General features: G+C 43.1%; 1 protein-coding gene and 1 non-coding gene across 8 annotated transcripts; both read left to right on the plus strand.

Moving 5' to 3' along the window:
* Nucleotides 1-3327: 3327 nt before the first annotated feature.
* On the plus strand, nt 3328-27101 carry ZCCHC8 (zinc finger CCHC-type containing 8). Of its 7 annotated transcripts, none has more exons than XM_007079565.3 (14): nt 3328-3772; nt 5241-5283; nt 8873-8947; nt 10800-10905; nt 12164-12241; nt 15531-15634; nt 15752-15817; nt 16400-16460; nt 16934-17076; nt 17395-17537; nt 20406-20527; nt 22649-22735; nt 22998-23115; nt 26234-27101. In XM_007079565.3, exons 1-14 carry the CDS (start codon nt 3574-3576, stop codon nt 27016-27018), a joined length of 2130 nt encoding a protein of 709 aa, XP_007079627.1. In that variant the 5' UTR covers nt 3328-3573; the 3' UTR covers nt 27019-27101. The 7 variants fall into 7 exon arrangements, with proteins under 7 accessions (XP_007079627.1, XP_042817840.1, XP_015391914.1 ...); XM_042961907.1 differs by lacking the exons at nt 3328-3772; nt 5241-5283 and adding exons at nt 4667-4879; nt 6120-6232; XM_015536427.2 differs by lacking the exon at nt 3328-3772 and adding an exon at nt 6120-6232 and having other exon boundaries at nt 4889-5283.
* Nucleotides 9631-9765, plus strand: LOC122232853. The gene has a single exon (XR_006210261.1). It is a non-coding gene; the product is annotated as a small nucleolar RNA SNORA9 (small nucleolar RNA).
* Nucleotides 27102-27822: the final 721 nt, after the last annotated feature.

A 27822-nucleotide genomic window follows, 5' to 3' on the forward strand; every position in this document is an offset into this window, starting at 1 on the left:
GTCCTGGAAGGGGAGTGGGAACATCCAATTGTGAATGAAGTTATAGGGGAGACTTACTTAATGGTTTTGTTACGTGTTAACCTTGTGTTACCCCCCCCTTTTCAGTGGCTGTTCCTCTGCTTAGTTTCATATCCTCAAAGATGGATATGTTGGGGTTTATCCTTGTCAGCAGCAGGAACATAGGTTTGTGTCCAGGAGAAACTTTAAAGAAGTGGTAGCTAGGCAGGGCGCTAAGAGTGAAAGACTACACTAATGTTTGGGGCTAGATACGATGAACAGTGTGAGAGCAATTGGCTTTAGGGTAACTTGGAAGTTAGAATAGGACTTTGTAATTGTGTGTGGGTGTTGAAAAGGCAAATTCAGAGATGAGGTTTCCAACTTGGGTAGTGCTGGATTTTTATTACTTTAAGCTTAGAAGGCTTAAGTACTGGGGTTCCTGGGTGGCTCAGTCGATGAAGCATCCGATTTGATTTCCACTCAGGTCATGATTTCACAGTTGGGGGGATGTAACCCCTTGTCGCTGAGGGCTCCATGCTGGGCCTGGAGCCTGCTGAAGATTCTCTCTCACCCTCTGCCCTTCCCCTGTGCACATGTGGTCCCTCACACTCTCAAAATAACATACCTTTAAAAAAGCATGGGGAGGGGTACCTGCCTGGGTGGCTCAGTCAGTTGTGTCCAACTTAAGCTCAGGTCGTGATCTCACAGTTTGTGTGCGTTGAAGCCGGGCATCAAGCTCTGCGCTGGCAGTGCAAAGCCTGCTAGGGATTCTCTCTTCCTCTCTCTCTGCCCCTTTCCTGTGTACACTATCTCTCCCTCTCAAAATAAGCTTTTTTTTTTTTTTTTTTTTTAAAGCAGTTTCATTAAAAAAAAAAAGTACCATTGAAGAAGTAAATCGGGTCAAGGAGATGGAAACAAGTTTTATATATCATTCCAAGCTAAAGTTTCATAAGTCAAATGATGATTGAAGTGTATACTTAAATACAATTTCTAGGGACACCTGTCTGGCTCAGTCCGTAGAGCATGCAACTTGATTCCATGCTGGGTGTAGAGTTTACTTTAAATCTTTAAGGGGCGCCTGAGTGGCTCAGTTAAGCGTCTGACTTCAGCTCAGGTCATGAGCCCGCAGTTTGTGGGTTCAAGTCGCATGTTGGGCTCTGTGCTGACAGCTCAGAGCCTGGAGCCTGCTTTGGATTCTGTGTGTGTCTCTCTCTGCCCCTCCCCTGCTCAAGCTGTCTCTAAATAAACATTTAAAAAACATATTTCTTAAAAATCTTTAGGATCTATATAATTTCCATTGGACCCACTCCTAGTTCTCTCACTCTAGCCATTCAGCAATTTCTGTAGTCTCATCCTCAGTCCCAGTCCTTCGAGTCTCCCAAGACTCGTAGACTCTTCTCACTGTATTCTTCCTTAAGCAATCTCATCCTTTACCACAGTTATATTTACTGTCCTTGAAAATGTGGGCCAGCCAAGTGGTATCCTCTAGTTTGGACTTTTTTCTTGGAACTTTACTCAAAAATTCAGCTGCTCTTCCACTGGGGCTCAAATTTTACCTTCAATATAAGAATGTGTAACCAAAATGCTTGAAAAATTTCCTTCACCAATCCAGTTGCTTCTCTATGGCCTCTGAGAATAAAATTGCCTCAAGGTACCACATACCTTCCTTTATTGCTATTAAACCTGGTCCGAATCCATTGCTATCTCAAATGATCAATTACTTACTCAACCAGTTTCTTGAGTCAATCCTGAGAACTATTCATGAACCCTTTTCTCTCATTCCCTGTATTCAACCTTTCAATTACTTCTGATGCTTTAATTTTATGTTCTAAATATTTTCTACTTCTGGGGCACCTGGGTAGCTCCATTGGTTAAGCATCTGACTTGATTTCTTGGTTCAGGTCATGATCTCACAATTTGTGAGTTCAAGCCCCACATCCTGCTCTGTGCTGACTATGTGAAGCCTGCTTGGGATTCTCTCTTCCTCTCTCTGCCCCTCCCCCACTGACACACACACACACACACACACACACACACTCTCTCTCTCTCTCTCTCCCCCCTCCACTCCCTCCCTCCCCCCCTCTCAAATAAACTTTAACATTTTCTACTTCTAAACATCAATTCTCCACCACTATTGACACTACCCCACTACAAAAATCTATCAATCTATCTGCTAGACTCAGTATTTTACTTTTGCTGGAGCTTTGATCCTTTTTCTACCATGCAGTCAAGACCATCTTATCAAAATGAAAATCTTCAGTGTGACTGGGTGGCTCAGTAAGTTAAGCCTCCAACTTTGGCTCAGGTCATGATCTTATGCTTCATGAGTTTGACTTCCACATCAGGCTCTCTGCTAGTAGCGCGGAGCCCGCTTTGGATGCTGTCTCTCTGCCCCTTCTCCGTTCACCCTCTCTCAAGAATAAACATTAAAAAAACAATTTTTAATGAAAATCTGCAGGTCACAAACACACTACCTGTTTAAAATGTTGAAATGACTTCCCAATTTTGGGAGTGGAAAGAGAGGAACCTCAACTGGGTCTGTGAATCCGGACCTAATTGTACTTGTCTCCTCTTGCTCCATTCTTTGCATTTCACATGTGGTTTCTTCCAAGGAGGGTGATCTTAAATCCATCCGCCATAATCTCGCCATCAATTCTGCCTTTCTAACAATGGTTCAGTTCAAATGTAAATTGGTCCATTCACTGATTCTCACAGATTCTGTCAAAGTAAATCGTTACATATCTATAACTTTGTTTTTATTTCACATATTTTTAAAAAACGAGGACTACTCATCAACATCTACCTCCAAGGGCGGGGCCATTTAGGGTTATTTTTTTGTTTCTTTTGTTAGCCCATAGAGGCTCCACTAGAGCAGGAACTTCTCTATTTTACTCACTCTTCATCCTCAAGTTCTGGACCTGTACCAGGCACATTGAACGGGGTAAATAAATGTTATTGAATGAATGAGTCATTGAACTAGAGAAACCACCGAAAGCCGCAACAGAGTAATCTCAATCAGTCTAATGATTAGCTCGTTTTTCATGAAAAAGTGCAACAAGCCCAATAAACTGAAGCAGTTTGTCCAAGATCACAAAGGTGATCTGTGGCACAACTAGAGAGTCCCTTCTTCTTTTGTTGCAATTTAGCACGCACACCAGAACCCGTGATGAGACAAGCGTCGCGCTCTGATTTTTCAGCCTCAGATGCATCACACGGACAACATACGCTGTTTTAACACATTCTGATCTAGCCAGGCTTTCGGCACGCTTGAAAAGGACCAATCCCAGTATGCAATGCAAACAATGAGTTAACAGTCGCTTAGAAACCACATGTCCCAGCATGCCACGCTCCCGAGCAACCTCGGAAGCGACTCTGAGAGACGCCACTGTACTCTGGGAGTTGTAGTCTCTCGGGACTGGCCCGCCCTTTGTGCAGCTTCGCGGCCTGTGTTTGGAGAAAACCCTACCGGGTGGCTAAGCGCGGCCCGGAGCCCCAGCGAGCGGTGCCGCCCTACAACCTTCGCCCCCGGTCCGGCGGCCGGCTCCGCCTCTTCTCGACTCTTTCCCACAGCCCAAGATGGCGGCGGAGGTGGATTTTGGCGACCTAGAGCTGTTCGAGGCGTTTGACCACCCAGAGGAATCCATTCCGAAGCCCGTTCACACTCGCTTCAAGGACGACGACGGCGACGAGGAGGACGAGAATGGGGTCGGCGACGCGGAGCTGCGGGAGCGGCTTCGGCAGTGCGAGGAAACCATCGAGCAGCTCCGCGCCGAGAATATCCTTCCCGCTCGCTGGGCCCGGTCACCGGCGTGCGGTGGGCGGCGAGCCCTGGAAGGCGCGGGCGGAAATTCCAGGGGGGCCAGAATTCCGAATAATCTCCCTGAGGGCTGAGAGTCGAGGGTTCGCTTGCGTAAGCAGCACCGGGGGCCTCGGCGCCAGCCTCTCCTCTTCTGGGTTCCGTGTCCTGGACTTCACTCGCTCTTCCCGTCCCCCAAGCTGGAGCTGGTGTTTAGGGCTTTTTTTCAGACTGCTGCATTACAGACTGGTTACCGCTTCTCTCCTCTTCTCGAAAGTCGCCATCCGATTTTATTTTTGGCGGCCAAGCTTAAGTTCATGCAGTCATGCTGTAGTCGTGTATTAGGAGGTAACCGGATTACTCAGCCCCTTAGCGTGGGTCTGTTTTTTCGGGCGGGGCAGAAGCTAGTGGTCCTAGGATGTAGAGTTGGGGGTTCAAGGATGTGAGGCATGCACAGAGACATGGTTAATTGCCTGATTAAGATTGGGGATTCATTTTAAAGTTCTTCGACTTTTCCGTGGTGAAGGTGCCGTCGCAAAGGTTTGGGAAAAACGCGCCAAGTTTCCGTTTGCCTTCGTTACATGATTACAGCTTTTCTGGCAAGATTTGCCAGTATGTTTATTTATATTCTTACAGGTGGGTTTTTTTTTTTTTTTAATTCTATGCCGATGATTTCAGTTCAATTGAAACCCTGAAAGCGGTTGGTAAATCATTTTTGAAGTTTTTTTTTTTTTTTTTAAATGTTTGTTTATTTTTGACAGAGTGTGAGCGGGTGAGGGGCAGAGAGGGAGGGAGACACAAAATCCAAAACAGGCTCCAGGCTCTGAGCTGTCAGCACAGAGCCCCCTGCGGGGCTGGAACTCGCGAACTGTGACATCACGACCTGAGCTAAGTCGGTCACTTAAACAACTGAGCCACCCAGGCGCCCCCTTCTTTTTTGAAGGGTTTTGAAGTCCGATTTTTTTGTTTCGTGATGCTTTTTCCCCTCTCCGTTTTAATATGTAAAACTTCGAAATACCATGAAGTTGAAAGGACTGTACTGTGAACATCCATAGTTTCCATCCTAGAGTTTTCCTTCCTTAGCAGGTTGTTTTACTGTACTTACTTTGTCGCTTATCATGCTGCTCTGTCTTAAGTGAATTGCTGTTTAACTTCTGATGGGGTGCGGTTGTTTCAATAACATTTTTGGTTCGGTCTGTTAGGTCTGTCAGTGGCTTTTGAACTATATGACCTTGTTGGAAGAGATGAAAAAACTGTTTTAATGTTGGGGGTTAAACGCCTATCCCTGCAACTGAACAGGAGCTGGGTTAAGTGTGTCATTCTCGAGATTATTTGCAGGTCTTTTGATATTAACATTCTGACGCCAAAAGTGAGAGTGAGTAGTTAAAGGTTTATGTTATTTATGATGTTGTTTGATGAGGGCTTGTATTCCTTAACGAGTAATAACATCAAGAACTTAAAAGAAAATTGAACATTCTGACTCGACCGAGGTATGAGATATTGCAATTACACTATTGTTGTCTTTTATTTTTTTATCCTGTTGTTAATATTTAGCTATAATTTCTTTGTAAAAGGAGTATTTAGGATTTTTGTATTATTTTTCAGTGTACTCCGAAGAAATCAGTAATGATGCTTTATTTTTAATTTAATTTCTGGGGATAAAACTTGAAATCTCACAACTGCATTGAATTTTTAACTAATTTGTTATTTTGGGGGGATGTTAACTGGATTTATTGCGGTGGTCATTTCACAACATATACAAATACTGAGTCATGTTATATACCTGAATAACTTTTTTTTTTTTTAAGATTTGGATGTTTCTTTCTTTCTTTCTTTCTTTCTTTTTTTTTTTTTTTTTTTTTTTTTTTGGAGAGAGAGAGAGAGAAAGAAAGACAGTAGGCGCAAGTGATCGAGGGGCAGAGAGAGAGAAGTGGGACTCAATGTTTTACCCGCAGTGGGGCTCGAGCTCACCCCAAGCTGGTGCTCACGTTCAACCGAAGCGGGCCTCGAGCTCACCCAGTATGGAACTCGAACTCATGAACTGTCAGATCGTGCCCTGAGCCGAAGTCAGATGCTTAACGACTGAGCCACCCAGGCGCTCACCTGAATAACTTTTAAGCTGATTTAATGGGTAAAAATATTTGTGAAGCACATCCAAAAAATTTTGACTTAATGTTTCAAACAAGCCGGTTTGCCGAGCTAGCCGTTCTTACTCCACAAACGTTTCTGGGACGTCAGTTAAGATTACAGTATTGCTGCAGCTGAAAATTTACTTATGCAGTTAAAGTATGTTCATAAATAGGAATGATGCACGATTTCATTTTAGAAAGAGACATAAGTGTGCTTTTGAAGAAAGTACAGTGAGTAGGTTTGCATCCAGACCTCTGACTTTAGCAGATAGAAGATTAAATGCTGGTGTCTCTTAAAAAAATTTAACAGGTCAGTAAATCTAAAATATTTGTCTAAGTACATATTTATCATGGGGAATCGTGTTGTCAAGTTTCACAATTTGGGGTGCCTTGATGCAATGGTACATGCACTTTTTTGTTTCTGGGACCAGCTGAAGTAACCGGCTACATTGGTGACTAAAGGTTTAAAATTTCAGAATTCAGATGTATTTTGGAAAGCTCCCCATGCCCTACCTTCCTCCCTCTATGTGAGCACACTTTGTGGATCTAAACTCGCTGTTGCTTTGATATTAAATGTGTTGAGTATCACTGGGATTCCTCGAAAATCATAATTTAAAAAAAAATTTTAAGTTTATTTTGAGAGAGAGAGAGAGAGCACATGTGGGGTAGGGGCAGAGAGAGGAGAGAGAGAGAATTCCAAGCAGGCTCCATGCTGTCAGCGCAGAGCCCGATGAAGGGCTCGAACTCACAAACTGTGAGATCATGACAGTTGGGATCAAGAGTCAGATGTTTAACTGACTGAGCCACCCAGGTGCCTGAAAAATCATAATTTTTTAAATATTTTTTAATGTTTATTTAAAAATTTTTTTAAATATTCATTTTTGATTGTGAGAGACAGAGTGTGAGCAGGGGAGGGGCAGAGAACGAGGGAGACACAGAATCTGAAGCAGGCTTCAGGCTTTGAGCTGTCAGCACAGAGCCCCGTGTGGGGCTCGAACTCACGGACCAGGAGATCATGACCTGAGCTGAAGTTGGGCATTTAATAGACTAAACCACCCAGGCGCCCCTAATGTTTATTCATTTTTGAGAGAGGGTGTGAGTGAGCGAGGGAGGGGCAGAGAGAGAAAGGGACAGAGGATCTGAAGCGGGCTGGCTCTCTGCTGGCTGCAGAAAACCCAGTGTGGGGCTTGAACTCAGGAACTGCGAGATCATGACCTGAGCTGAAGTGGGACACAACCAATTGAGCCACCCAGGTGCCCCATTTGTTTTTAATATTCAAAGATAGGTAAGCACACTTTAGAGTTGATAATTTAAACAAATATTTATTTACAAAAGGGTTATAATCACCTGAGTTTAAATGATTATAGCATCATAGGCTTCGCCAATACACAAGGCAAGCATTAGTATCCTAAAAAAGGAATAAATTAAAATTTTTCTTTTAGAATTTGTGCTCTTCGTGATGTCATACTGATAAAGCATGCTACAGAAAACTTAGAAACAAAAAGAAACAAAATTATTTAGATAAATTTTGTACCCCAAGTCTCTTGGTTTAATCCTTATTTTTGGAACTGTCATGATCAGAAGTTTCCTTTTTGTCTGGTAAATATTATTTTTTGCTTTATATTATGAAAAATTTCAAATGTATGGAAAAGGAACAGTGCAATTAACACTCACGTTTTCATCACTTAGCTTTAACAGTTAATATTTTGCCATATTTCCTTCTCATCACATATATACATTGTACTCTAAATATTTCAACATGTAACTTTTTAGAAACAAGACTTTTTCATGCATAATCACAACACAACTATCACAGTAACTGGTATGATTTTCTTAATAACATTCCCAGCTCAGTCCATATTCATATTTCCCCAACTGAATGTCTTTATAGCTGATTGTGCTTGGACTCCAGTCAAGGAGTTATGCAATTGTGTGTGGTTTTTAAAAAAAGAAATGTATTCTTAAAAAGAGAAATCCGTGCAAATTCAAGCAAACTTCTGAACTTCTTCATATTTTACTTTTGTTTCTTGATCTGAGCAATTCCAAATATAGACTGATTTATTTCACATGCTGCACAGGTAAAGGAATAGGAGGCAGGTGGGCAGAGGAGGAATCTGAGAGTCAGCTGGTCCAGATTACCACCGGGACATTGGATATTGTGCATTGTGCAGATTTTACAGCCAGAGCCACATCCTCTCTCTTGCTCTTTTTTTTTTTTGGCAGTAATTGAAACTCAAATCCAGGGACAAGAACAATATACTTTTTACATTTCTGCTTTAGAATCCGGGATTTGGAATAATGGAATGTGCTCTGCCCTCGAAGAGGCTGAAGTGTTTCCTTGTATATTACTAAGCTAAATTCACTCTGATTTTTTAGAAATATATTCTTATAACCTGCTGGTTTATTCCGACCCTCCCTTGCCCCGGCTTGTAAAGAAATGATCCATTAGATAAATGTTTTGGTTGAAAACTGGAAGATTAAGCGTAGTTTTAATTTTTTTGTGAAATATTTAAAAAACTTTTTTTAAAGATTTTATTTTTGGAGAGAGAGAGAGCAGGAGCAAGGGAGGGGCAAAGAGAAAATCTCAAGCAGGCTCCACGCTCAGCACAGAGCCCCATGTGGGGCTCAATCCCACAACCCTGGGATCATGACCTGAGCTGAAATCAAGAGTCGGATGCTCAACCGACTGAGCCATCCACGCACTCCGTTTTTGTGAAATATTTTTTAAAATATGTAAGGGATATCTCTGTGTAAAACCATTAAACTAGGTAAAATTTGATGAACACTTGGATTTTTCTTGAGAAAACCAGAGTTATTGGTGGTTCTTGATCTTATTTGTAAAATATTCTATAATCTTTGGTACTTAAGAATTACAAAAGTTACGTGTTTATATATACATGTACGCATTTTACTCTAATATCTTCTAAGACTGTTTTAATTTCTGTTTTAGTGGAATATTGGTGAACGATACTAAGTTAGATGGACCTTTATTACAGATTCTCTTTATGAACAATGTTATTTCAAAGTAAGTAACTTTCTTCTTTCTACATATAATGAGTTAATGTGTTAATGAAACAATATCTTCCGTTAGTATGCTGTATTTATTTGTACTTATTCCATTTTTATTCTTTTACTTAAAATTTAGGGAATCGTGGGGCTTTTTTGTTTTCTGGTTTTGTTTTTTTGAGAGAGAGGGAGAGAGAGAGAGAGAGAGAGAGAGAGCGCACAAGGGAATGAGGGGCAGAGAGAAAGAATCCCACTCAGGTTCTACACCATCAACGTGGAGCCTGAAGCAGGGCTCGAGCTCACCCCATGTGGGGTTCGAACTCATGAACCAGGAGACCATGACCTCAGCCAACTGAACCATCCAGGCACTCTAAGAGCAAGGACATTAGAGTCTATAAACATGAATTTGAATCTGGGCCCTAACTTTGTACATATGTGAGCCTGGGCAGGTCACAACCTGTCTGCATATCAGTTTCCTCACTGGAAAACAGATGCTAATAGTAACCACTTCGTAGGTAGTTAAGTGAGTACCTATAAGAGCCCAATAGCCTCTAATAAAAATAACAACTGGTACCACACCGATAAGTAATGTTAGTCGTTTCTCCCCCAGAATCAGATAACTGGGTTTACCCTGTTGGTTGTCTTCAAAGCTTACCCACATAATTTTGTGTTTGGGTGAATGTGTGAAAGAGAATTAGACCTTTGCAGACCTTCCAGCATGATTGGGTCTAGGGTGACTCAGTGTATTCCTCCAGTGCTTGCCAGAACGTTCTGAAATGTTTTGAGACTTTGCCCTGTCCCTTCCGCAGAGCGTGGTCGTAGACATTTCAGACAGTTGCTTGCCCCTCTCCTGAGTCACTGAATCATAATCGTTCTCTTGCATACTAGGCAAGGTAAAGAAGGTAACAGCATATGTTAGTTAGAGTGTTAGCTGTGTGGCAGGCCCATCACCTACCTATCTCTGCCTAGGTGGAACCTGCCGCTCTCAGGGGTGGGGACGCTGGATGGTGAGGGTGGCAGTAGCAAGGTGCTGGGCACAGCTGGGCGTGAGCACTGTCATCATCATTGGATTTGAATCCCTGTCCACTCTAGCCCTTGGCAATCTCATTTCTGCACCACGTGTCTGCCATTTTGCCTGCAGAGATCTTGGAGTGTCAGAGCTAAAGAGACCTGAAAGATCAAGTCTGGTGAAGAGCAAGATGGCTGCCCCACTGCGGCCAAGCTGGGTTCCGCGGGCCCCTCCTGAACCGAGCGTTAACAAATAGTTGATGAAAGCGGTTCTTGACCTGGGAAGCTGGAGAAAGTAGACCTCAGTAGTTTCTCTGCTTCATTTTGTGTTTCCATTGCATTGTGGTGTTTTGGGTTTTTTTTTTGTTTTTTTCCCAGTTTAACATTCATATAGTATTTCCTTCTGTGTGGATAGGGAGTCTCTGGGAGGAAGATAGGAAGAATGTACTGGCTGTCTTTTCATTGCAGAGAAGGTGGCTGGGGCACAGACCAGGAAGGAAGCTTTTCATTATGTAACCCCTTTACTTCTTTTGGATTTTGAACCATGTTTTATATAGATTATGTATTCAAAATTTAAATATGTAAAATTTATAAATAAAATCCATTTATTCTCAGCACAAATATTTGCCACCGTTACATGCCTAGCACTACCTTAGGTTCCCATAATCATTATGTTAACTCGGCAACAATGTATATTTCTTTTTCTGAGGAATAGGTTCCTGAGTGTTACAGAATCAGTGATTTGATAAACCTCTGAAAATCAAGTTAACGGCATTTACTCCTGACATCTTCTAATAATGCATAAGATTTCAGTCTATTCAGTGTCTCACTCTGCATTCTGACTGTTGTGTCCTCTCATGCAGGCAATACCATCAAGAAATAGAGGAATTTGTGTCAAATTTAGTAAAAAGATTTGAGGAACAGCAGAAAAATGATGTGGAAAAGACTTCCTTTAATCTTTTGCCCCAGGTATTTCAAACTTAAGAGACTTTAAGATTAACAGGTTATGCTTTTCACTGCCGTCTGTTAGGCCACAGGGATCCTCTTGTACCCTCGTGAAAATGACTAAGTGCAACCACTGTGTCCTACACCTGAAACTAATATAACATTGTATGTCAAGTACAACTAAAAAAAGAAAAAACAGGATTGTTAAAACTGTTCACCTCCCATCCTTCAACTGGGCTTCCTTCATTGGTCTGACCAGTACAGCCACAGGCGATTCCTTTGTATTGTGGCTCCTTTTCTCGGGGGAGTCCTAGACCTGGCTACACTCAAAATTAGTCTTTTACCCGCCCCCCCCCCCATTTCCTCACTTGGACACGTGGTTTGAGGCAGAAAATTAATTTTAAGGCAGAAAAAAAAAATCTGTATTTCTGGAGTTTATAAAAGATGAATTATTTTTCTCTAAAACCAACAGGTTTACCTGCTATCCTATTTTCCCCTCTGCTTATTGGAAAAAATCAATAGCGTGCCCAAAGAAATCTGAGAAATTTCACTACGTGAATATCAGAACGTGAATTTATATTTTAAAAAATCAGAATTATGATTTCTGGGCTTTTTTTTTTTTTTTTTAATTAAAAGTTACGGTAAGTAGAGTCTGTCAAATAAGGGTTGTTAGCTGTGTATCCTGAGAATTGGGAGAACAGAGAATTCTGAGTAATTAAATTTTTATCACCTTGAGTTTTTACATCTCTTACACAATTTTTAAAGATTTAAGAAACAAAATACATTTAACAATAAGAACCATACAAGGAGTTTTGATTCAAGGAGCACTTCAGAATTTTGTAGTGGAGGGAGGTCTATGAGAGTTCTATCATCAGTATTGACCACTAATGTAAAATCATAAATGTTTTAGTCTTTCTGGTTATCTGGTTTTAAGATCGTCTACTTTGTCAATTTCAGCGTTGAGAGTTTAAATATTTAATTCGTTCAATTTAATACATGAATTAATACTCCGTAACACAAAAGTCATAGTCTACACTAATGCTTCAGAAGGCGCTGTCTTTTGTATGTTTTGTAATTTTTAAATTCTCCCTCTTGTGAAATTTATTTCACAAACCTCCCTAGCTTTCATACTTACCGTAATTGTGACAGTGTTGAATTCAGAACTTTATATACCTTAGTGGTATGTATTAGAAAATAAAGGGGTGTGTTTAAATTTCTAATATTTGAAATTTGAACTAGTTAAAAATTGGTTACCTTCTATAACTGTTTTTCTTTGTGTTAGCCATCTAGTGTTATGCTAGAAGAGGACCATAAAGTGGAAGAATCGTGTGCCATTAAAAACAACAAGGAAGCTTTTAGTGTAAGTTTGGACATTTTAGTTTTGAATCCTGCAAAAACATGTTTTCTATCCTGTGTCATTTGGGTGGCATTGAAATGATAAGGTGGCATAGCCATGTGTCATCAGATGATCACCACCCTTTCATGAAACTGTTACAAGCAACAGTTTAGGCTTCAGCCTCTAGATGATATGGTTCACTTTCTAATAATTACCGGATACGCGATAGACAGACGTTGGAGGACTTTATTTTTGTCCTGGCGAACTTTTTTTGCACGTGCGTTTCATGAACGCGGATGATGATCTGGAGCGCGTGCTTGTTGCACGTACAGATGGGGAAGGATAAGTAAGCAATGTAACAGATGGCAGATAGGAGATTAAAAATGTTGACAACCTCAAATGGCGGGTGAAAAATCGAAGAGGCATAACAGGGATGAGCCTACCCTTAGGCCTTTTGGTACCTGTGCGGAATTCCACCGTGTCAGTGCGATGTCGCGGTGTGATTTTGCAACTTCGGTTTTTTTAAGATGATGATGAAATCCCGGATTCTGTTCGAGGCAGACTAGTTTTCATGTGTAGGGAGTGACGTGCCCCATTGACCTACCACAATCTTAAGGACGTGGGGCCGCTGGGACCGTGAAGGGCCCACAGCCTTACTGCAGAGATTGACGGGGGATAGCGTGTCTCTGCAGATGTGATCGAGGCGTCATGTTAGATCACTCTGTGTGGTGCCGGGCGGGAGGACCGGGACCAGCCACTGCGTGGACCGCAAGCAGGCACAGTGCAACTCAGCCTTCAGTGCAAACTTCTGTCAGAGATGTGAATACGAAGTGGTCGGACTCGTTTAAGAAAAGCGAATTCCACGTTACCCAAAGAAGTCAAAGACTGAGATGCTATCAAAGCGCTTTAAAGAAAGAATTTGAACTATGTAACTCTTCATGTCCCTTCTAAACTCTAGGGTTCTGGGCTAGAGAGTGGTACCTGCCTGGAAAGTGGGACTATTGTGTATTATTAATTTACTTCTTTAATAAATACTAATAAATACAGAATGTTCTCTTGTCAGGGACCCTTCTGGGTTCCAGAGACAGCAACGAAAAAAAAGGGCAAAGTCTCTGCTCTCATTGAATTACATTCTAGTGGGGCAAGAAACTAGGTGAGGCTAAGGACTTAGAGGGTAACTGTGGGGCATTTGGTTTGTATGGTGAGTAGATAGCGACAGCCTCTCTGAGCTGATAACAGAATAAATTGAGGGAGTGAGCCATCAGGCGGTGAAGAGTATTCCAGACTCCAGGCAGTAGGAACAGTGAGTGGAAAGCCCTGGGGCAGAAGGGCACACTGACGTGTTGCTCACTATTTACCAGGTACTGTTCGAAGCTCATTACAGATATGCTCGTGAAGGTACTACTAGTATTCTCTTTTTACAGATGAGGAAACAGATGTGGAGAGCTAAGTAACTTGCCCTGAGTCCCTTAGCTCGTAAGTGACAAAGCCAGGGCGTGAATCCAGGCCTTCTGATTCTGGAGCAGATCGAAATCTTTATATTGCCTCCTAAGCAACAGTAAGGGCTTTGGGTGTTACTCTGAGATGAGAAGTCCCTGGAGGATTTTAAGTAGAAATGTGACATGATACGACTTGAATTTTTAAAAGAGCTGGCTTCTCTGTGGAGAACAGTGTGTAGCTGGTTACATGTGGAAGCTGGAAACTGGCTAAGTGACTCTGTTGATCTCAGGTGAGAGAAGATGGCAGGTCAGTCTAGAAGACCAGGGCTGGACGTGAGCAGTGGTTAGAAGCTGGATCTACCTTGAAGGTAGAACTGACCAAATGTGTTGACGAATTGGACGCATAGAACACAAAAGCGAGGGAGTCGTCAAAATGATGCGCGTTTTTGGTCTGAGCAGCTAGAATGAGGTCCTTCCCTTTCCTGTGATGGGAAAAGCTGGTGGGAGGCGCAGCTTTGGAGTGGAATGGGAATCTGGTTCAGTTTTAAATAGGTGAGTCTGCATGTCCTGGAAACCTGTCTGTTGGCACTTGAATCTACAAGATTGGAGTTGAGGCAGACCCGGATATTTGGGGTGGGCCTGGACGAATCACCTCAAGAGTGCAGGTAGAGAGGGGGACTGGACCGAGTCTCACAGAAGATGGAGAGATGAGAAGGATTGGTCAGCAAGGTAGGAAGAACACTGAGAGAATGGTGTCCTGGAAGCCAGAAGAAGTGGCTGACCTGTGTCCGTCGTTGCTGACAGGTTAAGGTGAAGACTGAGCCGTCCACTGAATTTGGCTGCATGGGGCCCATGGGGGAGCTTAGCACCATGAAGGAGGCAGAAGCCTTTCTGGAGATGTTCAAGAGAGAATGGCAGGGCCATCTGAGGAAAAAAGTGGGGGTGCTGGTTTAGAGGAAAAGAGATTAAATCAACGCCATCTAAATGCAACATGTGAACCTTAAGTTCTTGCTTGGAAAAAAAATAAAGCCTAGAAAAGGCATCTTGGGACCAGTTGGGAGAACTGAGTACAGAATGGATATAGATGGTGTTATGAATTTATTAACTTTCTTAGGTGTGACAGTGGTATTGTGGCTTGTAGGAGAATGTTCTTGTGCTCAGAAGACCCATCCTGAAGTGTTTAGGGATGAAGCGTCACGAAAATAGTCTGTCGCTGGTTATGTGTAGAAGCTGGAAGCCGGTTAGGAAGTTACTATATTAATCTCAGGCGAGAGACAATAATGGCTTAGACTAAGATGATGGTGGTGGCTTGCTCTCTCCCGGTGGCTCAGCAAAAAGTAAGTGTGCGCGTGTACCTGTGTGTGTGTGTGTGTGTGTGTGTGTGTGTGTGTGTGTGTGTGTGTGCGCGCGTGTGGGTGCACGTAAGGTATCCACAATTGTTGGATCTAAGAGAGTAAGTACATACCTGGGTGTTCACTGTAGCATTTTCTCGACTTTTCTGTATGAATTCCTCCCCGCCCCCGAATTGGAGAGGAAGGAAAAGAGTGAGCGGGAGGGGAAGGAAATAGTAAATACTTTTCTGCATTGTCTTGCTGCCAAGGGAAGCGAGGAGACGGGTGATTGAAGTCTGAGGAGAGTGCAGCTGACGGTCACCATCTCCTGGAGAGGGAAACTGTGACCTCGGCGACACAGGGGCATTTAAAGATGGAGCTTTTTACCTGCACCTCCAAGTCTGGCTCCTTTAGGGAGTTGAGTATGACTTCTAATCATTTCCTCCAAAATTAAAGCGTTAAAACAATTAATCATAGTCTTACATTATTTAATGTCTTTTTTTCCTGCTTAAATAGCAATATTTTTTGACTTGTTTTCTGCAGGTTGTAGGAAGTGTCCTGTATTTTACTAATTTTTGCCTTGATAAATTGGGGCAACCGCTTCTAAATGAAAACCCTCAGCTTACCGAAGGATGGGAAATACCTAAGTATCCTACATAGTGAATGAAGATCTTTTATGCATCTTGCCATTAAGTTCACCTTTTAAAAAAATTTACCAAATTTTGCAGACTATGATAACTGTTCCTTAATAAAATTCACTAAAGGTACCAGCAAGTCTTCAGCCACATTGTTTCTCTAGAAGGGCAAGAAATACAAGTAAAGGCAAAAAGGTTTGTGTGGGGAGTTGTTTTTGTTTCCTTCTTCTTTTTAAAACTTTTTTAACCAAAACCATAAACTCTTTTAGCTTGAAAAATTAATATTCTTTATTGCTGGCTTACTATAAAGAAGTTATAGATTGAGCTAGAATTTTAATATGTAGACATATTAAATGTTTAAATTAGTCATCTGTTTATTGGAATTCATTGGTTCACGCCTGATATGCTTGGGTGGGTGGAAAGTGTCATTGTTGCTGTCAGTTTGGTTGCTGTCTTATAACCATCTGCCCCTTCCTGAGTCACCTAAAGGAAATACAATCTGTTTGCCTCGGTTCTTCTGTTATTAACCACTGACAAAACCCAGAGGTGACAGATTAGTTGGGAACATAAGGGTTCTTGGTTAAAAGACTCGGATAAAAGTACTGTTTGTTTAAACCACTGAGTACAGGAGGTGAAAGCGTACTCACTGTTGCAGATGTTTGTAATCTGTGATCTGCGTGCTTTCTTTCTCTCTGATACACTTTGCTGTCATGATTGTATTGATTTGCTTTTATGTCTAATTTACATTATGCAAATCTTTGTTTTTTGACCAAATAGGCCAAAGCCTCACTGTTTCAATTGTGGTTCTGAAGAACATCAAATGAAAGATTGCCCAATGGTAAATTTTTCTCCTATAAAAAAAAAAAAATCTTTGAATTAGAGCTTTCTAATGTTTTCAGCACATTTCTGGCATTGTGTGAGATGAAGAAGCTAGCTGCGATAACTTTCTTTCGGTCCTTGAATTTGAAAGCTTTTCAAGTTTGTACTTAAATTTTAAGACATTGGATTTTTAAAACTGATAACTCGTTACAGTATTCTGTATTTGAGATGAATGACATATGAGAGTTAATTTTTAGAGTTGATTGTAAAAACTTGATTTTAGGTTAAGATAATAGGTGATAAGAAATTAAAATGACTGCTTCTCTTCCTTGCTGTATTTTTCTAATATTTACACTGTCTTTTATACTTGTTACACATTAAAACTGGAATAGTCTGTTTGCTTGACCTGAAACAGAGTGTTTAGTTTTATTTAATTTCTGAAGTACTTCTAAACTGCTCGTTACCATTTTTCTCAACTGCGTTATGCTCCAGCCTCGGAATGCTGCTCGGATAAGTGAAAAAAGAAAAGCGTATCTGGACGCCTGCAGTGAGACAAACAGTCAGAATTTTCAGCAGCGATACCACGCGGAAGAGGTGGAGGAGAGATTTGGAAGATTCAAGCCGGGAGTCATTAGGTACCTCTGTCATTTTAGTGGAGAACGTCATTTCGGCTTCATCAGTATTTGGAACGTTCTGTGTATCCAGAGGGTGATGGTCGGTGTGATCCGGAGGGCGGTGGTCGGTGTGTAGGTCTGCTCTGGCAGCGCCTAGATAATGCGCATCTGTTCGTTCAGAAACTTTCACTGCAATCTCAACCGTGTATCTATCTGTTAAGCACCGGGTCACTGTGTGGAACCTATGACACGGAGTTGTTTTAACACATCGGGGACGGTATGTGTTTTAATCCAAACAAGAATACGGTATTTTCTTATTCCTCTTTTGTTTTTACATAGCGAGGAACTTCAGGATGCATTGGGCGTGACAGACAAGAGCCTTCCGCCTTTTATATATCGAATGCGCCAGCTGGGGTACCCGCCGGGGTGGCTCAAGGAGGCCGAGCTGGAGGGCTCCGGGCTTGCGCTCTATGACGGGAAAGGTATAGTACGTGAAGTTAGATAAGTCGGCCCAAATGTTATTGTGAGAGAGAGAGAGTGTGTGTGTGTGTGTGTGCGTGCGTGCACGTGCACGTGTGTGTAATGAGAGAGCTACAGTAATATCTGATAGGAATGGCTGGCTTGATCAGTGTGTACTGAGGGAACTAAAAACTATCACAATGGTGTTTCCTTCGTTTTACAAAGAAGGAACTAAAACCTCAAGAATTACCAGATGGTTGGTTATCTGGACCTGCTCCAGATATTTGACTATGCAGGCCAAAGAATCAGCTCTCCAGCTGGTCCTCGTAAGCTCTTGCCTTGCTCGGAAGTGGTAACAGAAATCTATTCATCAGTGAATGCCAGGAGACCTAAAATACAGGATACATAAATCCTCTCGTAATCTAGAACCCCTCTCTTAGGTATCTGCTGTAGAGGAATAATCACACATGTGCACAAGGAAAATGTGTGTATGTGTTTTGTAGCATTGAATATGATAGTGAGAAATTGAAAGCAACATTAAGGCTCTAAAGAAGAATGGCTAACTAAACCGTGGTAGATCTGGGCTGTGGGATCTCTGTGGTAACTAAGGAGGAGAGTGCATCTGTGAGCTGACATGACAAACTCTCTGTGCAATGCTGAGTTTCTGCCCAACATACCTATCATGTCATTCAGAGAATCCCACTTGGATGAAACAGTGCTCTATGTTTTTTCTGAGGACTGATTTATAAGTGTTTTGGTTTTTTTTTAATGTCTCTTTATTTTTGAGAGAGAGAAAGAGGGAGTCAGAGCATGAGTGGGGAGGGGCAGAGAGAGAGGGAAACACGGAATCCGAAGCGGGCTCCAGGCTCTGAGCTGTCAGCACAGACCTTGATGCAGGGCTCAAACCCACGAACCGTGAGATCATGACCTGAGCCGAAGTCAGACGCTTAACCGAGTCATCCAGGCACCCCAAAAGTATTTTTTTAAATGTTTATTTTGAGAGAGAGAGAGAGAGAGCATTAGCAGGTAGCAGAGAGAGGGGGGACAGAGGATCCGTAGCAGGCTCCTGGCTGACAGCAGAGAACCTGATGTGAGGCTCGAACTCACAAACTGGGAGATCATGACCTGAGCCGAAGTTGGACATTTAACTGACTGAGGCACCCTCCAGTTAGATTTTCGATTCAGACTCATTGAAGCCTTTCCTGACCACCTTATTTAAGTATATCTCTCATTGGCCTGCCAGTCTTTTATCACTGGACCCTGTCTGTTTCTTTCATGCCCTATATATTTATTTCTCTGTTCTATTTCTCTACTTCTATTTTCCTAGCTAGACAGTCAGGTTTGTAATTGCTAAAACCATTCATATTTTATTCACCAGTATATCCCCTGGCATATAGCACGGTACCCGCAATGTGGTAGATGTTAAATAAATACTTTTTAAAAAAGTCTTCACCCATACAGCAGACTCAACAGTGGTTCCCCCCGGGGAAAAAAAGAGGATTGGCCTTGAGATTATAGTTTATCTCTAATCCCCTAAATCTTTTAAAAATGAAAATATTTCTCTATATTACCTAGATATTTAAAAATATTTTTATTTTTTATTTTATTTTTAAAAAATTTTTTTAACTTTTTTTTTTTTTAATGTTTATTTATTTTTGAGAGAGAGAGAGAGTCAGAGCACAAGCAGGGGAGGGGCAAAGAGAGAGGGAGACATAGAATCCAAACTAGGTCCAGGCTCTGAACTGTCAGCATAGAGCCTGACGTGGGGCTCAAACTCACGAATGGTGAGATCGACCTGAGCCGAAATCGGGTGCTCAACCGACTGAGCCACCCAGGCGCCCCTAAAAACATTTTTAAAAATTCACCAAGCTACTCCTTTTCAGTTAGTGCCAAAGAGGTATTTAGGACAGCCCTTTTAATATATCCCCAAGTCATGCAGGCATTCAAGTTTTCTGTAGGTGCTTGAATTTCTGTTGTTTTCTCAAGTAGTCTCTCTTTTTTAGTTTGTTTGATTAGAGATTCTTTGGATAAACGTTGTGGATGGTTGAAGTCTTTTGGATGTATTTCAATTGGCTGAGCCATCCTAAGCCTTTTTTAATCTATAGATACCCTTCCTTGTTTTTAACAAAGCCACATTTTGTCCTTTCGGGTTTTCGAGATTTTGCTGATGCATCTCTGTGGTGTGTTATTTTAGCATGTTCCTCTGTCCCTGTCTTTATTGTGATGGAATCAGTCACTGGTGGTCGTTGCCTATCTATACTTGCTAATGATGGGTTGCAAAATGGTTATATACTCATTCTTTTAATACTTCTTATTAGCTAGAATACTTCTATAAAGAGAAACTTCTCATAAACCGTTTCATTACCTTACGTATATAGACACCATAGGACCAGCAAAATAAACGTATGATTTACTTAGTAGTTTTCAAGATAGTAAAGTGTTTCCCAAGTATCCTTCTCTCATCTGTAAAGTGGTTTTGTAAAGTAGTACATACCTCTTAAGGTTGTGATGAAGATTACCAGAGTTAATACTTACAGGCCATTTAAAACATAATCTGGTACATAATAAGACTTAGAGAAATGTTTGTTAAATGAAGACATCAGAATAGAGCATCAGGCAGGTCATTGGGTCAGCACACACTAGACTTCTAAGAAACCCATGGAAGAACCCAGGTTTCCAAGATTTTCAGTATTCATTTACTATCAAAGTATTCTCTCCACATTGTTTAAAAGTTTCTAATCTAAACATTGTGATTGAAGCCATTCTCAGAATAATTATTCTCAGAATAATTCTGTTGCCTTGAATATAAGTACTTTCCTAGTGTACTTTTGGTCCGGAGAGGGATTTATATTGGCATCTAGCAATGTTAACCTTCTGATGGTCTCTGACAGATGGTGCTGATGGGGAAGCAGAAGCTGGAGAAGCACAACAGAATAAAAGTGTCACTTACGATCTCTCGAAATTGGTAAACTACCCAGGTTTTAATATATCTACTCCCAGAGGAATTCCAGATGTAAGTATACCGTGTTTTCATTCTTATGGGATATGACATTATTGTAAGGATTGTTAAGAATTGTTAGCTTATAAAAAAAAAAAAAGGATCGTTAGCTTATGTAGCAGTTACTGTGACATGAAGAAGTAAATGTGTCACTTGTTCAGCTTTGTAACTTCCTATACGTTGTCTAGAATTTTAAGTGATACCTTGTGTTCATTCAAAAATTTTTTTTTCTGATTTATGCCCTACGAAAAGGAGTTAAAATGATTAAATTCTGTAAATCTAAAACTGTTCTAAAATTATGCTTTAAAAACATGGGATGGTTCTGAGGCAGTATTGTAAGTTGTTTGGAATTACTTGGAAAGTAAATTTATGCCTTTAATAAATCTAAGTTAATATAACTCCTTTTCCTATCCTATAATTCCTTTTCCGCTTTTTTCATTCCAAAGTAAAATTTCTCATTCCATATGAGAATGGTTTCTGCATTTACTTAATCTTTTCCAACTTTCATCTTCTATTTCAAGACTCAACAATGACCTGTTGTGGTGATGGTGTGGTTGTATTTTAAGTTTATTTATTTATATCGTGAGAGAGCGAGAGCGCGCCTGTGTGCGTGCCCAAGCCTGGGAGGGGCAGAGGAAGGAGTGCAAGAATCCCAAGCAGGCTTTGCACTGTCAGCGAAGAGCCTGACACAGGGCTCGAACTCGTGAACCCTGAGGTCATGACCTGAGCCAAAGTCAGATGCATAAACCGACTGAGCCACCTAGGCGCCTGGTGTGGTGGTTGCATAAAAAAATGCATTTTTAGGTGTCCGTAGAAACTGGGAAGCAAAGAAACCAAAGGTCCGAACTTAGAGTCTAGTGAACAGATATGAAGACAAGTGTGTAATTAATTAAGAGCCAAACTGCATGGCACAAACCATCAGTGCCTCTGGAAATGGTCCTAGTACCAGCCGACCTCAGAGTCCTCTGGGAAGTGCTCGGTAGAAGTATGCCTTTTTTTTTGTTTTAATTTTTCTATTATTATTATTATTATTATTATTATTATTATTATTATATTTTTAAAGTTTATTTTGAGAGAGAGAGCAAGAGAGAGAGAAAATCCCAAGCAGCACTGTACCAGCATCACTGAGCCTGACATGGGGCTCAAACTCACAAGCTGCAAGATCATGACCTGAACCAAGATCAAGAGTCAGACATTTAACCAACTGAGCTACCAAGGCATCCCTTTTTAAGTTTGTTTATTTTTGAGGGGGGGAAGAGGGGCAGAGAGAGAGAGGGAATCTGACGTGGACTTGAACCCGTGAACTATGAGATGACCTCCGCCAAAGTTGGACGCTCAACTGACTGAGCCACCCACGCGTGCCCTTTTTTTTTTTTTTTTTTTTTTTTTTTTTTTTTTTAATTTTAGAGAGAGTGGGTGTGACTAGGGAAAGGGATAGAGAGAGGGCGAGGGAATCTTAAGCAGGCTCCACACTCAGTGCAGAGCCCAACACGGGGCTCGATCCTACAACCCGGGATCATGACCTGAGCTGAAATCAAGAGCCGATCGTTCAACCAACTGAGCCACCCAGGCACCCCGGAAATGCACATTCTTGAGTCCCACCCTTAGACTTAACTGACTTGACCCTGGAATCTGGAGGTTTGACAGGAGCCCCAAATGATTCTTCTTGAGAACCCCTATTGCACGTGCTCATAGAGATGAGAGAGAAGGAAGGGATGTTGAACCTTAAAGATGAATGCCGGGTTTGGAAAGGGAAAGAACAGAAGCTGGAAAGTGGTAGGAGAGGTGAGCCTTGAGGGGCCCCATAAGCTGGGCCAGTGCGTGCAAGGACGGGGAGAGGGAGGCCGGGAGAGAGTCCGCTCGTCACTGCGTACAGCTTCTGCTTGTAGTGGGTGGAACCTTTTGGGGCCAAGTGATTTTGTCAAGTAAGCTTTTAGTGTTCGCTTCTGATCATGTTGCCGGCAGGGTTGGGTGGCTGGGTTTTTTGTTTTGTTTTGTTTTTCCTTCAGTGCACCATCCTTTTCGTTAATTCCCCAGAAAAGGAAATGTAATTTGAGACCTCCATCTTACAGAATGTCAAAGTATGATGTTTTCCAAATACAGGCTTGTTTTTTTTCCTTGTCTTCTCACCATTAGGAATGGAGGATGTTTGGGTCCATACCGATGCAGGCGTGTCAGCAGAAGGACGTGTTTGCCAATTACCTGACTTCTAACTTCCAAGCGGTAAATAGCTTCTCAGGGTGAGGTTGATAAAAATTGACTGCCTTTTGTTGGTGGACTTTTGTAACTCATCAGCGTCTTCTTGCTCTTTGGCTTTGCTTCGAAAGCACTCTGTGCCTTCTGATGCATCCAAAGGAAAAGGGCAGCTGCATTCACCATTTACCTACGCTTTGCTCCACATTGGTTTTCTGCGGGGTGGAAGGGAAGGACTGGAGTCTCCTCCTTCTGCCCCGTTAACTTGTGCTTGGCTTGGCCCCTCCATCAGCCGAGCGTGAGGTCTGGCGGCAAGAGGTCTTCATCCCAGTCCAGCCCAAGCAGTCCAAAGAAGCAGAGGAAGGAGAGCAGCTCAGCAGCCTCCCCCGCGGACATGGAGCTCGACTCAGGTGGGTCTCCTCCTGCGGTCTCAATCTCACCGAGAAGGTAGAGGGATTGAGCACGCTCCTGAGTTCCAGGAGGAAGGCTGGGCCGGTTTGAGCACTAATGAAATGCTTTGATTCTGTCCTTGGAGATGAGAGTGACACCCCCTCGTACTGATAAAAGGTAAGGTGGGAGACAGCTTGGTGTGAGGGCCATGCCGGCCGGTTAACTGAGTTCCTGAGTCAGGCGATCCTTGCCACCCAGTCCCAGTGGTCCTGATCCGGACCGGGCCCTCGGATGGGGGCAGGGCCCTGGGACAGGCGGTGGAGAGTGTCCCGCTTCGGCAGCTCTATCCCAAGAGGAGGAAGGGCAGAGCTGAGCCAGGCTTTCCCAGGGAAGAAGGACCATGAGGAATATCTGCCCTCCTGGAAATGCACAGTGGAACAAAGGACCTGCCCTCTGATACTCCTCTGGCTTTTTATTCTCTTAATCCTCTGGGCTTAACCATGGAAGTGGTGGCCATGCAGCACTGTGACAGCCCTTCTCAGCATGTCAGCAGTGGGTCAGGAGAGTCATGCACGCACCTTTCCGAGTCCCCCACCCCTAGAACTGTCCACGCTTCCTTTGGGCTTCCCCTTGGGACTGCTGGGGTGTAGTTTAGATGTTGCCCCCAGAAAGCTCTGGAATGAATCAGAACTTTATGTTAACTTGATAAATTCCAAAGCTGCTCTGAGTCCCAGACTGAAAACTCATTCCTTGCTCTACCTCCCATCCTAAAATATGACCAGCCACTTTGGTCCTTATAGCTGGCACATGTTTTGAAGTGAGGTTAAATGGCAACATTAAGATACAATGAATGTTGGGGCACCTGGGTGGCTCAGTCTGTCAAGTGTCCGACTCTTGGTTTTGGCTCAGGGCATGACCTCACAGTTCATGTGCAGGAGACCCGCATTGGGCTCTGCGCTGAATTTTCTCTCTCTCTTTCTCTGCCCCTCCTGCACACATGCTCGCTCGCTCTCTCCCTCTCTCAGAATAAATAAATAAACTTTAAAAAAAAGGAAAAAGAAGATAAAATGAATGTGGATACCTTAATAATAAATGCTATCTACTAATGTAAATTGCCCTGGTTTGATTGTGAGGGATTCACCTGTCTTATTTTCAAATTCCCAGAGAAAATTTACAAGACCAGTGCTCTAACCCCTGAGCTATGGAGCCTCATCCTTACCAGAGAAAATTTAAAGGTCACAGATTAAATCCCCTTAAAATCCAAAATCAAAGCCCCCCAAACCATTTTCCCCAATTTTTTACTTTGCTTAGTCTCAGCCATAGGAGTTCTTTTTTTATTTTTTATTTTTTTAACGTTTTATTTATTTTTGAGACAGGGAGAGACAGAGCATGGACGGGGGAGGGTCAGAGAGAGGGAGACACAGAATCCGAAACAGGCTCCAGGCTCTGAGCTGTCAGCACAGAGCCCGACGCAGGGCTCGAACTCACGGACCGCGAGATCATGACCTGAGCCGAAGTCGGCCGCTTAACCGACTGAGCCACCCAGGCGCCCCTCAGCCATAGGAGTTCTTGATGCCAGAGTTCACACGCCAGGCTTTTAGTACCTACAGCCTGACATCAGTGTCCATTCTCACTTTTTTATTTTGCCCGAAGCAGTGCTCAAATACGAATCACGTGATTATGACCTGAGCTGAAATCTAAGGGTTGGATGCTTAACTGATTGAGCCACCCAGGCTCCCCCCACCCTTTTCTTAAGTATATTTTTTTGAATTTGCCTAATTTTTAAAACCTGTGCTGTTTTGGATACCTCTACTAGACCCTGAGGATAGGAAGATTCATGAGACACAACTGCCGCCCTTAGTTTCCACTCTGTGTGGAAACTGCGTCACCTAGGGAGTGCAGAGGTATAAACCCCATTTTAATATAAATGTGGTGACCTGTGGTGATCCATACAGAGCCCCAGAGCTGGTTACACGTATTTTAGTGTCAGAGGGGACAAACCAAGCAGCTGTGCTGGACGAGGTCATAGACCCCGATCAAGAAGGACTTTGAGCTGCGTCCGGAGGGATAAATTCAGGGATTTACCATGGAGATGAGCAGGGTGAGGACATTTGAGTCCATGGGAAATGCAGATGCAGACGCGTGAGACATCACGGCGCACTGGTCCAAAAGCAGAGTGACACCTGGGGTTTCAGCCTGGCAGAAGAAATAACGTGGTGCGAGGAGGCAAATTCGTGGTCATAGAGGGCCTTGTGAGGCACAGAGGAGATCAGATCAGCCTTTGTCCTGATGGCAAGCACTGAAGGTTTCTAATGAGGTGGGAAGGTTAATGGGCCCAGACCCGTGCTTCACAAAGATAGTAGTTTGGAGAGTGGATATAAAGAAGAGGAGTCCAAAGCACAGACGATGCCAGGATTCCTGCAATAAGGTCTTGGCTGCGACGGTCTGCCAGAGAGAGTAGGCCCCAGGGAGCCGAGGACTGGGGGCGGGGTGCAGAGGGAGACGAGGGCCTCTCTGGCGATTAGCAGGTTCCGTGTGGGCGACTTCAGCCAGATACCACTGGTGGCACCATAGTGGGAACAGCATGAAGGAGCGGAGTCCGGATTCGAGGAAAAGTTCGGATCTGTTACGTCTGGGACATACAGGTGGTGATGACCATTGACCCGTGAGCTACACGAACCCGCAGTTGAGGCAGGCAGGCAGGACCAGAGGTGCAGAACTGGGGAATAAGCCAGAGTGTACCCCACCCCGTCTCCTCAGTTTTGTCTCCTTCCGCAGCCCCGCCAGCAGCGTTTCCAGTCGTTGTCCCACCACACTTTCCCAGGAACCCCGTTCTGCAGCTCCCGCACACAGCCTGGGGACCACTCGCGCCTCCGGCACGGAGGCCGACTCTCTGTCCCCTCACTCTGAAACGCTGCATGGGGCCAACGGGTGGATTTCCCGTTTCCTTCAAGCTCCTGGTGCCGGAAGAGCCTGTGGCGCTCCCTGCGGGCGTTCTTTCCAGGTGCTGGTGGTTATGGAGCCTCCAGGGCGTCCCCTCTCCAGCCGGTGATCTCTGGCCATTGACTCTCCGGGCACACCTGAGTTCAGACACCAACTGCCGTGACAGCTGGAAGTATCACAACTTTTTTCTTTCAGATGCGGAGGTCCCTCACGGCTCTCCCAGCGACGAAGCTTTCCAGTTTCAGCCACCGCCGCCCCCTGGCACTCCCCCTCCTCTGCCCCAGGGGACTCCGCCGCCCATCTTCACCCCTCCGCTCCCCAAGGGCACCCCGCCGCTGACTCCCAGCGACTCACCCCAGACCAGGACAGCGTCGGCAGCTATGGATGAGGACTCACTGACCCTGGAAGAACTTGAAGAGCAGCAGAGGCGGATATGGGCGGCCCTCGAGCAGGCCGAGAGCGTGAACAGTGATTCCGATATTCCCGTGGACACACCTTTAACTGGGAATTCGGTTGCCTCTTCGCCTTGTCCAAATGAGCTAGACCTCCCTGTCCCAGAGGGAAAACCCTCTGAAAAGCAGATGCCTGATGAGCCCGAGGTACCAGACACTTGTACAGAAAAGTCGGAAGTTGAACATTCTCTGAGCCCAGACTCTGAGCCGACATTGCTTTGCCAGAAGGAAAAGGAAGAGTCTATTCAGACGGACTCTAAAGATGATGCCCTTCTTGATAACGGCAACGTTGTGTCGAACTGTGACATTAGTAATGGAGGCAGTCAGAAGCTCCTTCATGTGGACTCCAGTCCTTCGGCAGCCACTAAAGTTCATAGTCCTGTACCTGACATGAGCAAGTTTGCAACTGGAATAACGCCATTTGAATTTGAGAACATGGCAGAATCCACTGGAATGTACCTCAGGATAAGAAACTTGTTAAAGAACTCGCCCCGAAACCAGCAGAAAAACAAAAAGGCTTCTGAATAACTCCTTGACATAGCGCCACGAGCTATTTAATTATCTGTAACTTTGTGTTCTGTTCATTAGTACCAAATGGAGATGAGATTGTTTTCCTGTTTGTCCCTCCCGTGTTTAAAAATCTATCCAAGGCTTAATTGTGGCCTTAAGTCGGGCCTATTTTAAAGAACAGAAAGACCGGGCTTGCTGGTTTACTATATTTTATTCTCATTGCTAAAAACTTGCGGGGACGGGATGTAAGTCCGAGCTGGTTTAGAGATAGTTCGTTAAGGTTTATACTACTTTTGGGTCGTGAGTGTCTGTCAGGAGTGATGGTTTTTATCTGTCTTTTGTACATTGATTTCCCTTTCTACATTTTGCTAATTATCCTGTATATAAGTTTAATATATCACTTTTTAAAAAGAAAAAAACTCTAACCATTTTAAATGCATATTTCAACTCTGACAACCAAATGAGAAAAATCAGGGATGAGCAGCTTTATCCCATTTGGGGTATTTTTGTAAGTGATTTACACACATCAATTTTAATAACACTTTTACTTTTTTTGTAACTTCATTCTTCATATAAGTTTGCTATACAGGTGCGTTCATCTTTGTGTACAAAGGTTTAATAAATTAGCTTTCATATACATAATCTAAGACTCTGAATACAAAAAAAGTGATTCACAGTTAGTGTACCCAACGTTGTAAGTTTGGAAGTAAATTATGTGGTTGCAAAAATTAGTGGTAGCAAAGAAAATCTAGGAAAATGCAAGTTTGAGTGTTTTCAGTGTTATTTCAGCCTTAACTATAGAGACAGCAAAATCTTTTAAAG

Source organism: Panthera tigris, chromosome D3 (assembly GCF_018350195.1).
Source record: "Panthera tigris isolate Pti1 chromosome D3, P.tigris_Pti1_mat1.1, whole genome shotgun sequence".
NCBI classification, from domain to species: Eukaryota; Metazoa; Chordata; class Mammalia; order Carnivora; family Felidae; genus Panthera; species Panthera tigris.